This window comes from Zingiber officinale, chromosome 1B (assembly GCF_018446385.1).
Source record: "Zingiber officinale cultivar Zhangliang chromosome 1B, Zo_v1.1, whole genome shotgun sequence".
NCBI lineage: Eukaryota > Viridiplantae > Streptophyta > Magnoliopsida > Zingiberales > Zingiberaceae > Zingiber > Zingiber officinale.
The window spans coordinates 169,486,822-169,500,316 of NC_055986.1; the positions used below are offsets into that span (position 1 = coordinate 169,486,822).

Consider the following 13,495-nt stretch of genomic DNA (forward strand, 5'->3'; position numbering starts at 1 on the left):
ATCTCCGTCATCACATTTATTTCATTTTAACAAATTATAAATAACCAGAAAAAAAACTAAGGCACCCCGCCACGTTGCGCCCTTAAACGACTCCAGCGGAACTCCACAAGAGCGATAGCTGATAGGGTTTGGGCTTTGGTTTCCGGCGGAGGAAGAAGAAAAGCTCGAAATGGAGTCAGCTGTTCAAACCCTCTTCATCGGGCACAATCCTCAGGTGGCGAACGCTTTCGAAATAGCACCTCTTTTATCTTCTTGTTTGCTGCATCCATTTCTCCTCTACACATTCTATATACTTCTGCTGGCGTCCTTCATTTGCCAGATGAGAATGAAGAAATTGTACGCGTGCTAATGCTTTTTTTTTTTTTTGTCTGTTTAAGTGCTTGTTAACGATCTGTACTCAAAGCAGTTGTGTCCTCGAAATATACTTGCTTGGTGTTTAATATCAGTTTGTGGCTGTTAATTTGTTTCTGTAGGCGATTCTTCAAAAGCAGAGAAAGTTTTTCTGTTCTAGATTACTGACTTCACCGAGAACCAGAATATGTGCTTCGGTTAGTCTGAAACGTGTTTCTTCAGAAAATTTTAGAAGGTATATGCAGTCTGTGAATTACTTGTTTGGCTTTTTTTTCATTTTAGATTTTACTTTTTATCTTTTTTGTTTTTATTTTATTTGTGTCCCTGATCTGCATGCTTGGTTTTAGGGTGCTGTCGGTCTCTTTTTTTATGTTAGGATGAATGATTTTATTACATGTTTTCAGATTGTTTGTTTCGTTGGTTGCATCTACAAGTATCTTAAACAATAGCTGGAAGCAAGATAATAGCCTGATTGCTAGTAGATATATACTCAAATCTTTCACGCCAATTTCTTCAAAAATTTTCCATTATGCGAGATTCTTGGGCTTGACTCTTTAAGAATGAACTTAGTTTATCGAAGACAACATTTCACTCCCCCTTATTCTTCTTCATCTCTCCCTTCTCTCCGCACCTGTTACCCTACCTGGTTTCTGATGTCTAAAAATGCTATATCCATCTTTCTATAAGTTCATGTCATGGTCAAATCACAACAACAATGAAGGAGACCCACTTGACACAGATTTATAATGAAATTCAAGTCAAAGGAAACTTGAATTTACTTTAATTTCAGGCTTAAAGGTAATAGAATTTCTGGATGAGATTGGTCAAGCTGCTTGGGGTTTCCTTCTTTCCATATTTCAATAACAAGTTTTGGTGGAAGAAAAGAAGAGTATAACATTTTGGTGGTTGTTCTCTAGTCCAATAGTGTAAACTCTCTCTATCTATGAGTGTTGATATTTATAGGTTTAAAATGGCACATGCTAACCCGGACACTTGTTGATTCCCTAGTCATTGGCTTATGTTAGCTGAGGCAGCCTGTTATGCGCCCCATTTCCATTGACATGCTGAGTAGATCCCTGGCCATTATTTTCAAACCAAAATTTAGACTTGGTTGAGTCAACACCATGCTCATATAAGATATGGTTCATATCTGAATGAAGGTCAGTGCAAGGGACATCATGAAAGAAAAATCTGTTACGGTTTTTAGTAATAGAATTTTGTTACGATTTTTTGTTATAGAATTCTGTTATAGTTTTTCTAGATCTGGGTTTAGACACTATTTATAGGGATCATTGTAAACTTATTGTATCATGAGAATCATTGAATCATTGAATGTGTGATTATCTTGTATAGAGAGAATTCTATTAAAGCTTCGGCTGTTTTTGTGGAGCAGGCATGTCGTCGAACCATGGTAACTCTTCTTCTTTCTCTTCTTATTCTTCCTCGTGTTTGCTTTTTCTTGTGTGTCTTTGTCTTGTTGCTCTGCGCGATCTTTTTCTCTCTTCCTCTTTTTCCGCGTCAGAGGTTGAGAGGTGTTGCCTCCCTCTTGCGCAACAATTGGTATTAGAGCTACAGATTTCTTCAACATGTTAGGGACGTCTTCTGCGAAGTTTGATATGTTGGCATTTGACGGAACCGGGAACATCGGATTATGGCAGAGAAGGATCAAGGACTTGTTGGTGCAACAAGGCATGGTGAAGACGCTAGGAGAAAAGAAATCGGAAAGTATAGAGAGATCGAATTGAAAAGAACTTCAGGCAAAGGCAGTGACAACTGTCAGACTTTATCTTACTGATGATGTGATGTACTATGTCATGGATGAGGAGTCACTAGTGACAGTTTGGCAAAAGCTAGAAAGTTGATACATGTCAAAGTCATTGACAAATAAATTGTATCTTAAGCAGAAATTATTCAGGCTGAAGATGACAGAGGGAATCGATATGAGCTAGCACATCAACGTATTTAACCAAATTGTGAGCGATTTGAAGTGAGTTGATGTGAAGATCAAAGATGAAGATAAGGCGTTGATGTTGCTGAATTCTCTACCTTCATCTCCTACGTACAAGAATTTGGTTACTACTTTGATGTGGAGTAAAGAAACTCTTAAATTGGAGGAGATCAAAGGTGCATTGCTATTTTTCATCAAAGGAAGAAAACAAGCAATGAAGTTTCTCAAGGAGGACTTGTGGTGAATAGCAACCAAGAGCGTGGTAGGAGCAAAACTTGGTATGGATTGGGCAGCGATAACAAGGCTTGTTCTACATCAAGAAGAAAGAAGGTGATCACTTGTTATAAGTGTGGAGGCAAAAGTCATATAAAGAGATATTGTTCAGACAAAGAAACATGTTGCAGAGAACAAAGGTAGTTCGGCAAAGTGTGCAAACATGGTTGAAGAAGACGGTGATGGAGATATGCTATCATCGAGTTCAGAGCAACTGATGGATGCATGGATCTTAGACTTTGCATGTTCATATCACATGATTCCAAATAAGGATTGGTTTAACATCTGGTAGTGGATTCTGGTTTAGTGTTGATGGGAAACGATGCGTCATGCAGAGTTATCGGCATAGGGAACGTTAGAATCAAGATGTTTGATGGTGTGATCAAAACCTATGTGATATCAGATAGAGACCAGAGCTAAGAAGAACTTGATTTCATTAGACACACTAGATGACATTGGTTGTGGTTACAAATCAGCAAGCGGGTGATAAAAGTTAGAAAAGGAGCTCGGTAATGAAATGACAAAAGTTAGCACGGAACATCTATAAGTTGATAGGGACTACATTTGTAGGTGGAGTCATCTCGATGGAGTCTGAATCAGACAGTACTGTCTTGTGCATATGCGGCTCATATGGGTGAACATGGGATGCTAGAACTTCATAAGAGAGATTTATTAAAGTGTGTCAAGTCGTGCAAGGTTGAATTCTACAAAATCTGTATTCTTGGAAAACAGAGCAAAGTGCAATTCAAGACGGTGTACATATGGATCTATGAGGACTAGCCAGTGTAGAATCACGTGGAAGACACTTGTATTTTGTGAGTTTTATTAATGATTACTCACGAAAGGTCTAGGTATATTTTATGCGTTACAAGTAAGAAACTTTTGCAAAGTTTAATATGTGGAAAACTGAAGTGGAGAAGCAGACTAGAAGGAAGATCAAATGCCTTAGGTCGGACAATGAGTACACGGATTTAAAGTTTCAGGAATTTTGTGAGCAACATGGGATAATGAGGCACTTATCGGTTCGCAGGACACCTTAGCAGAATGGTGTGGCAGAAAGGTTGAACATATCAATGAGAATGCAAGATGTCTCAGGTTAAATGCAGGGCTACCAAAGAATTTATAGGCGGAAGCGGTAAACGTGACATGCTATCTCATTAATAAATCACCAAGGACAGTACTGGAAGATAAAGTAGCAGAGGAATTATGAACAGGGAATTCAGTAGATTACTCTCATCTTCGAATTTTTGGATGTCTAGTTTGTATGCATATATCTAGTGAGGAAATATCAAAGTTGGATGCGAAGTTAAAACAGTGCATTTTTCTAGGGTATTAAAAAGAAGTTAAAGACTTCAAGCTTTGAGATCCTAAGGCAAACAAGGTAGCGATCAGTAGAGATGTGGTGTTTGATGAGAAGGTTATGCTGCAACATACTCAGAAAGAAGAAAAGGAAACACCACATAGCAACATGGAGAAAGATGTTATGCAGGTGGAGTTAGAGACTCATGACTCCGATGATTCTAGCTTAGAGCACATGGAGCATCGCACTATAGCTGGTGGTGGCAGAACAAGACGAGTTGTAAATCCGCCCACCAGATACAGATTTGAAGACTCGGTATCTTATGTGCTTATCACAAGTAGCGGAGATCCTATATCTTTTTATGAGGTGGTACACAGCTCTGAGAAAGATAAGTGGATGAGTGCTATGGCGGAGGAGATGGAGTCATCGGATAAAAACCAAACGTGGGATCTAGTGGAACTTCCTGAAGGAAAGCGAGTTATAAGGTGTAAGTAGGTATTCAAGAAGAAAGAAGCAATGTCAGAGGGAGAAGAAGTGAAATTCAAGGCTCGGTTACTAGTAAAGGAGTATTCACGGAGAAAGGGAATTGACTATGGAGAAATTTTTTCTCCCATAGTAAGACATACGTCAATTAGAGTGGTGTTGGCTTTGGTGACACATCACGATTTACAGTAGGAGCAAATGGATGTGAAGACGATATTTTTCATGGTAATTTGGACGAGAAAATTTTTATATCACAATTTTAGTTAGCCTGGACAAGAGCGGTTCGTTTGCTTCGTTTGCAAGGTGAAGAAATCACTTGGATTGAAACAATCTCCTAGGCAATGATATAAACGTTTAATTCATACATGATTCAAAACGGATATAGGAGATGTGAGTATGATTGCTGCATATATATAAAGAGTCTTGAAGATGAATTACTAGTTTTCTTACTACTATACGTGGATGACATGCTCATTGTTACAAAGAAGATGAAAGAGCATCGACAAATTGAAGAGGCTACTGAGCAAGGAATTTAACATGAAAGATTTGGAAGAGGTCAAGAAGATTCTTAGGGTGAAGATTCACAGGATAGAGCTGTAGGGAGATTTTGATTGTCTCAACGTAGCTATGTGGAGAAGGTGCTGGATAGGTTAAATATAAAGAATGCAAAGTCAATGAACACACCTTTGGCGCATCACTTTAAGTTATCCAGTACACAGTACCCAAAGACGAATGAGAAGATTCAAGAGATGTCAAAGATTCCTTATACCAGTGCAGTTGACAAGACCAGATTTGGCGCAAGCATTTAGCATGTTGAGCAAGTTTCTCTCAAATCCTGGTCGACCACATTAGGATAGTGGATTTCAGATACTTGAGAAATACAACTGATTATGATATAATGTCCAGTAGACAATCGGAAGATCGTTTAGTTGCTGGGTACGTAGATACAGACTATGTAGGAGATTTAGATGGCAGATCTATTACATGATACGTGTTCACTGTGGCAGGTGGAAGTTTATGATTCAAACTATTGTTGCATTGTCCACTACAGAATCGGAGAACATGATAGCAACTGAAGCAACGAATGAAGTTTTATGGCTTACAAGGTTGGTTAGCGAACTTGACATTCAGCAAGGTAGAGTCAAGTTGTTATGTGATAGTCAAAGTGTTATCTATTTAGTGAAGAATTAGGTGTATCATGCGAGAACCAGACACATTGATGTGAGGTTTCACAAGATCATAGAGCTGATTGCTTTAGGAGAAATTTAACTTGAGAAAGTTTACACTATGATGCGTGTAGTTTATATATGCATTTATGCATACTTTATCACACATTTACGATTTTATCTTAAGTTAGTTCTATGCATTTGCACTTCCTTTCATCATTATTTCAGCATTATTACTCTTTTGGTTCGAAGATATGCTTTCATGTAATTTGTTATGATAGGAACACTTTTGGGGCGAAATCGAAGCGAAAACGCGCTAAGGAGTAGATTGTGGCGAAAGGAGTAGAGTAGTGTTGTGCCTCTTGTCACAACCGTGCTACTTCACCCAAGAGCAATAAGAACATGGTCGTGCCTAGGGGCACGACCATGTGGGACATTCATCAGCTAATCCCACTCATGCTGTGTGGATTCACACGGTCGTGTGGCGATTCCAGAGCTCAACTTGACTATGGTCATGCTAATTGGCACGGTCGTGCCTTACTTCCAGAGATCAACTTCACTGGACCTCACACGGCCGTGTGCCAACTTCCATTGGCCAACAAGCTCTAGCTGTGCCCAAGAGGCATGGTCATCGCACGGCTCGTGGTAGGGGCGGTGCTAGCCTATAAATGGGGGATTCTCCCCCATTTCAAGAGAGGAAGTTTTCCCCTCTTGGGGAAGACGATCCAAAGCTCAGATATGGTGTATCGGAGGTTTCGAATCGACGATCCAAGGTCAAAATCTAGCTCTCTATATCTCTATTGGCAAGGATTGTTCTGAAGATCACTCATCGACATTCGCTAAGTCTCTTCTTCTCTTCTTTTCTTTATTTGAATGTTGAGGCTTGGTTTCTTTGTATTCGGATTCAATTCCCTTCTTGTTATGGAGTAGATTTCCTGTTCTAGGGATTAGGGATTATGTGTGATGAGGATTTGATGCAAAACTCTTGGATTACGCCAACGTCCTGCTGAGAGGATGTTTTTATTCTTATTCTTGTTAAATCTAATGTGCATGTGTGGATTTGTGCTTATTTTTTATGTTAGATTTAATGGATGTGTGTGGATTGTTCACTTAGTTTGGATTGATTTCTAGATTGTATGACTGGGAGGTCCTAGTGACGAGGATTTCCTCTTAACTGGACATCTAGTGATAGATCTAGATGAAGAGGGCAATTCTCCCACAAGGGAGATTTAACTGTGCTTAATAGGTTTTCCCTAATCCCGTGCTCATAGGTGATTTGTGTGATTTAGGAATGTATGATCGGGGGTCCTAGTGACAGGGATTCCCTCTTAACTGGACTTCTTAGATTACTATTTCCATTTATAAGCATAGGATGACAATAGGGACAACACTCTGACTCCTAGCCGCGGATTAGAGTTGGTACATTGGTTAGACTTCCTACATGTATGAGAATTGATGATGGGGAATGGGCGAAGCTAAGCGCATTAAGAATTGATGATAGTCCCATTACATTGAAACCGAAACGCCTAGAACATTTCGCTTATCAAGACTTTCTTTACTCTTTATCTTCAGTTTACTTTACTTGTTTCTACATTTCACTTTTATGCAAGATACTTCTTTAAGAATTCGTTAGTTTAGCTAATTTGAGGTGTGAGTCTTTGAGTATTTCCAATCCCGGATCTATATTTTTATTAATGACGACGTAGCCGTGCACTTGCGGTTTCGTAACACACTGCAGACAATGCTGCAGACATGTTGACAAAGCAAGTGACCACAAAGAAGTTCAAGCATTACTTGAACTTGATCTCTTTAGAGATTACTAGAGGAAGGAAGCCCAGACTCAGAGATCTAGGTGGAGTTTTGCCCAGATACTCGTGTTCTTGGAAGGTGTCAAGGTGGAGATTATTGACAGGTGACTCATATCTGAATGAACATTATGAAAGAAAAATCTGTTAAGTTTTTTTTGTAACAGAATTTGTTATGGTTTTTCATAACATAATTTTGTTACGGTTTTTCCGAGTATGGGTTTTGACACTATTTATAGGGATCATTGTAAACCTATTGTGTCATGAGAATCATTGAATGTGATTCTTTTGTGTAGACAGAATACTTATAAAGTTTTGACTGTTTTTGTGGAGTAGGTACGCCGCCGAACCATGGTAATTCTTCTTCTTCTTTCTCGTGTTTGCTCTTTCTTGTGCGTCTTTGTCTTGTTGTTCCGCGCGATCTCTTTCTCTCTTCCTCTTCTTCCGCATTAGAGGTTGAGAGGTGTTGCCCCCCTCTTGCGCAACAGACACACATAAACATGGTATTTTATGCTGGTATCACTTCCAAATTTTTTTGAAAACCTTCCTATTCCAGCTGCAACGTCTGAAAAAAAAACTACCTCTTGCTTTCATGTGTCATCCTTGCTTAATGCTTCTGCATTGTGCCATTTTATGAAGAAGCCCTAGTTTTATATTCGTTAATTTGTGTTTTCGGTTAAACATTATTTGTGCAGGATTGGTTGCAGAATTCCCAATGCAATACTAGCAATATCCTCAGGTGTTAATCTACTGTTCCTTACCTACTATACAATTTGTTGTGACATCTGTTATAAAATAGGAATGCAGATTTAGGTAATATTGGTGAATCATTGGCTACATTTGAGGATTTCACTGTTACAACTACAAACATGGGTGACCGAGAGATAAAGGTTAAGTTCATGTTCTTTTATTTCCTACGTGCACGTTTTTTTTGGTGAAATTGCTTTCTTTTATGGATTTATATTGTTTCCAAATTATTTGAGTGCCATATTTAACTGTTAATATGCCTATCATGGCTGAGCTAATTGTTGGAGCGTACAAACTCAGAATAATATGATGTGACTTTGGAAGCAGATCAGAGTTGATGCATCTGGTGCTAGAACTCAGGCGAATTTTGATAATGCCTTCTCAAAGTTAGTTGCTGCTGCACAACCAATTCCTGGTTTTCGGAGAGTGAAAGGAGGTTAATATTCCATTACAAACTTTTTAATCATTCATTTTATATCAATATTTGAGTGATTCTCTAATCTTGAATCACTTTTTATCAATAGAAATCATTTTCTGCACTTATTAATTCTGCACTGGTGCATGTTTCTCTTTTTTCCTCTTCATTGTACTCTAGTTAATGAATTTTATTTATTTATTAAATTGGCGATCATAACATAGTTATTACAAAAATCTTTCTCTTTGGCCGTTTTGCCTCTACTGGCAAGTTTAATATGCATTTACCCACCTTGTTGATCATTGAATCTATGAGGATTGTTGGGTCATAATGACTGTGGCAGTCTTACCTTGGATATTTTTACTTGTTTAGTATAGTCAGAATAACCTCCAACCTTCATGGACTTCACATATTACTCTCTTCTTTCATTAACACCACATCTATATTATATCACATTTAGATGCATCTATCTCTTCATTGCAATAATCCCTTTTTAAGTATTGTGACTAGAAGTTCATTTAACTATTGGATAATAATATATTCAATACAAAATGCCTAGTCATACTTTTTCCTTTCTTACCTACTGATTCAAGAATGAAAATGCGAGATAGAATAAAAACTTCTTTTCCTTTTAATCTTAGTACACACATCCTTTTGTCTTATGCTTTATTTCAATTGCTTTTTGCCTAATGATCAAGTTTTCTTGAACAACATCACTGACTTGTATTCCTTTTGGTTCTCATTGTTCATTGCTCCTGGGGAAAATGCTTCAAACTATTAGGGAAGACTCCTGATGTAAGTTAGTTATAACTTTTTATCTTTTTCGTTGATGCAAGATTCTATTGGAGTAATCTGAGATGAAAAAATTAATGGCTTCTCTTCTGTATATAGGATGTCTTTTGCATTTTTGGTATGGTTTTCACGTCATTCCCTGGTGGCTTTGGTTTTCACATTTCAATTAGATTGGTTTGCAATTCTTCAAATGTGAAAACCTATCATTTACTCATTCACGAGTAAAATCAAAGTAAACATATTCATATAGTGGTAAACAATCCTGCTTGTGCAAAAAATGCAATTATATGCCTGAAATTTGACTGTTGATTAAGAAAATTCCCAAGCAATTTCGCCTTCGCTATCAATGGCTTATGATGCCAACTCATTTTATGTTCTTAGTGGGCTTCTAAATTAGCCACTCCTGGTAAATTCAACATTGCCATAGTGTTCAGTGTTATAGATGTCAAGAATTTAAGTTTTCTGGTCATAGAATAAAATGAAATAAATCAAATGACAGATATTCCCCCGTGGTATTTCAAACTTGGAACGAAGAAAATCTGTATTGATCATACTCTGAAACAGTAGTCTCATACAACAAATATTTGTTTTTGGTCTGCATTGGGATCAATCCCTTGACATGGGGAAGATAACAAGGATTTGATGTGCTGCTACAGTTGATCTTTTAAAGTTCATCTGAAAAGCCTATTTGAAATATTTAAACTGATGAATGTTTTCTTAGAGAAAACTTCTCAAATTCTTAAGATACTGCTACTTCTCTCATACCATTGTGTATTTTCTGATGATATATGTTTCAATTTAACTTCTATTGTTTCATTGTAGATACCAAAAGATGTTCTCTTGCACATCATCGGCCCTTCAAAAGTTTACAAACAGTCTATCAAGAAATTGATCAACACAACTGTTGCTGAATTTGTTGAAAAGGTATACTCTCAGCTTGATATTTACTTATTTCCTGGGAGACAGATGACCATTTTTGTGTGCAGATAGGGTTGGTTTTTGGTTCCTTGTCGAATCTCCTCAATCCTCATCTAGTCTAGTTTTGTAGAACAAAGTTCGTTAGTTAATGCATGAAAAGTATTTTTGGTCTACGGCTTTATGATTTTTTTCTTCTTCTGCTTTTGTTGCAGAAAAGTTTGAAAGTCACAAAAGATCTGAGAGTTGAACAAAGCTTCGAGGAGCTTGAATCAAAATTCCAACCAGGAGACGACTTTGGATTTGATGCAACTTTACAGTTTCAAGTAACAAAAACAGCCAAAATTTAACTTATTTTCACTCGAATCCTGCTCAAGTAATTGTTTTTTTCTTTTATAAAACACAATGCAATATGATCTTACACTCCCTCTATTTTCAATATATTCTTGTCCAGCAAAATCTTGATGCTTCAATCTGGGACATGACCGTTAAGTTTTGAGATGTTCAAATTTATTTAATAAGTTAATCTGAGTCAAGTTGAGCTTAAAATGAATTAAATCAAATAATTGTTTAATTTTGGCTTAGATTTTTTTTATTAATTTAAGCTCGATTACAATTATTTTGGCTTAGATTTATTTATTTTTTAATTTAAGCTTGATTTAAGTTCATTGAATTTTAAAGAAAGTTTGTTTGATTATTAAAATTTTTTATTTATTTGATTGTTTATTAAATTTGATAATTTAAATTTATTTATTTATTTTAATAATTTTTATTTATTTAATATTTATTTATGAATATTGTTTATGAATATTATTTACAAATATTAATAAGTTCGATTTATATCTATTTAAGTTTATTTTTATTTATTTAATTTAATGAGGTGTTTAAATTTATTTATTGAATTAATTATATATATATTGAATTGAGGGTTCTTTAGTCAAATTTATTCATGACCATCCCATTTATCCTTATATTTTTTTTCTCAAACACTCGGGTGCAGAGTCTGTCCCATTGAACACGTAGACGTTTGGCGTCGGTGTTGGCCTCGTTCAGTTCGAATCCTCTGTCCCGTAACTATGTTTGTCCTCGTGTCCCAGTCAGAAATGATAAAAATATAGCGTGCAAAACACGTGCTTTCAAGTTGTCGAAACCACTCGCCGAAACCTTCTTCTCCTCGAAAAGCCTTCTCTGTGCCTTAACCCAAACTCTAGCCGAACCCCACTGGATCCGTCGTCGACACCATCTCCGTCCCCTCTCGAACTCGACGACAGTCATCTCCGTCCCCTCCCGAATTCGACGACTGTCATCAACTTCATCTCCCGAACTCCACGACAACCATCAGCTTCATCTCCCGAACTCGACGGTTGTCGATAGCTTCATCTTCATCCAGCTTGCTACTTTTCTTCCTCCCTCTCTCTCCCCTTCTCCCGCCAAGATCTATATGTTTTTGTAGTTTGATTTGGGTGAAAATAAAACATAAGAAAATGGAACTTGCAGTCCCCAATTTTGATCTATATATTTGTGGTATGGTTTATAATACTTCTGTTTAGATAGTTTGTTGTGGAATTTTTGAATATGCTATTGTTGGATTGCTACTGCATTCCCTAATTTTATAAAAAACTATATAAAATAAATATTTGCAGATCATTCGTTTAATAGTTTGCTTGTCTTCTTGTATTTAATTTTATAAAAGAGGCACATTGTGTGCTCGTTGGCCATTAATAATTCGGATGTGGATGGTACCTCCTTCATCAAATGGTATTAGAGTTTTCTTCTTGTTGTAGGACATCTAATTTTGTAGTGCTCATTTTTTCTACACTTAAAACATGCAATTTGATTTTTATCTCATTCTAAACACTGTTATCTAATTTGAAACTATGATGGGATTCTCCTAATTAGCTTTAATGTAGCATATTGTTATACATTTTATGAATAGACGGTAAATCAAGTTTTTGGCATATAATACTATACATTATTTAACTTTTTTTTTTGTTTGGAAAATATGGTGTGTCATAAAATTTAGATATTTTAATACAAGTTGTAGCTACTTTGAATATTTGCATATCATCCCTTTAGTAGTTTGCTTGTCATCTGATATTTAATTTTATAAAAGAAGCACATTGTGTGCTCGTTGGTCATTAATAATTCGGATGTGGATGGTGCCTCCTTCATCAAACGATATTAGAGTTTTCTCCTTGTTGTAGGACATCTAATTTTATTTTCTCCTTGTTGTAGGACATCTAATTTTGTAGTGCTCATTTTTTCTACACTTAAAACATGTAATTTGATTTTTATCTCATTCTAAACACTATTATCTTATTTGGGACTATGATGGGTTCTCCTAAGTAGCTTTAATGTAGCATATTGTTACACATTTTATGAATAGATGGTAAATCAAGTTTTTGGCATACAGTACTATACATTATTTAGCTTTTTTTTGTTTGGAAAATATGACGTGTCATAAAATTTAGGTATTTTAATGCAAGTGGAAGCTACTTTAAGTGAAGTTTGTCAAATTAGTCATAAAATTGTGTGATTTTTCATTACTTATGCAAACTGCTATTGTTTAGTTTAATTTTGTCGAATTTTACTTTTTAGGTTGCTATTGAATGTCATCATCAAGTAACAGCAATATCGACCATATCAAATTTGAAATTGTACGATGCAGGGACTGCGGACTGAGAGCATTAGTGCTAGTCTCCAGATCTATCAAGAACCTAGGAAGACTATATTATGGATGTAAGCAGCATGGATTGTTAAAGTGAGTGAGGTATGATACTGGAATAAATGAAGACACTAGTGATATATATTTTAGAATGTTGCCAAAAGTGGAGTCAAGGGTACGAAGTGAACACATTGTTTATTCTAGACATAATATGGGAAATTGGAATGTATCGTCTATGATCACGATATTCGTGATAGCGAACTTAATTCTTTTGGTTGTATACTTGTTTTGTTTGTTAGTTGGTTTGGTTAAGTAGTGCTAGTGTTGTAACGTCATAAAGAAATGTAATTATGGATGATGTCGACATTTGTTTTTTTTTTTTTTTGCTTATGGATGGATATTAGTCTTGTATCATTAGTATTTTTTATCTCATATATACATATATACTTTGTCGCTAAATTTTATATTTAATTTTAGATAGATGTATTCATGTCTCATTGGTGTATCATATACAAACTTACAAAACTTTTAAGTTACGAAAAGTTAATCATGTTTCTGGATTATGAACTTTATGCAATGTTTCATGTAACAAAATGTCATGACTTGTATAGCATGTGTTCACTTATTTCTGCCCA

The 13,495-nt window shown here is 36.1% G+C and overlaps 1 protein-coding gene across 4 annotated transcripts; it reads left to right on the forward strand.

Annotated features, from left to right (window-relative positions):
* Positions 1-71: 71 nt before the first annotated feature.
* On the forward strand, positions 72-13,171 carry LOC121991531 (trigger factor-like). Of its 4 annotated transcripts, none has more exons than XM_042545532.1 (10): positions 72-214; positions 474-586; positions 1,705-1,762; positions 8,022-8,065; positions 8,126-8,216; positions 8,401-8,509; positions 9,270-9,283; positions 10,103-10,204; positions 10,411-10,521; positions 12,864-13,171. In XM_042545532.1, exons 1-10 carry the CDS (start codon positions 170-172, stop codon positions 12,936-12,938), a joined length of 762 nt encoding a protein of 253 aa, XP_042401466.1. In that variant the 5' UTR covers positions 72-169; the 3' UTR covers positions 12,939-13,171. The 4 variants fall into 4 exon arrangements, with proteins under 4 accessions (XP_042401466.1, XP_042401460.1, XP_042401474.1 ...); XM_042545526.1 differs by having other exon boundaries at positions 12,794-12,892; XM_042545540.1 differs by lacking the exon at positions 1,705-1,762 and having other exon boundaries at positions 8,134-8,216; positions 12,794-12,892.
* Positions 13,172-13,495: the final 324 nt, after the last annotated feature.

Excerpts from the sequence above, each read along its gene's own strand:
- LOC121991531 (XM_042545526.1), top strand. The coding sequence starts at position 170 with ATGGAGTCAGCTGTTCAAACCCTCTTCATCGGGCACAATCCTCAG. Across the intron at positions 587-1,704 it reads TCTTCAGAAAATTTTAGAAG|AGAGAATTCTATTAAAGCTT; the intron begins GTATATGCAGTC and ends TATCTTGTATAG. Across the intron at positions 8,066-8,125 it reads AATACTAGCAATATCCTCAG|GAATGCAGATTTAGGTAATA; the intron begins GTGTTAATCTAC and ends GTTATAAAATAG.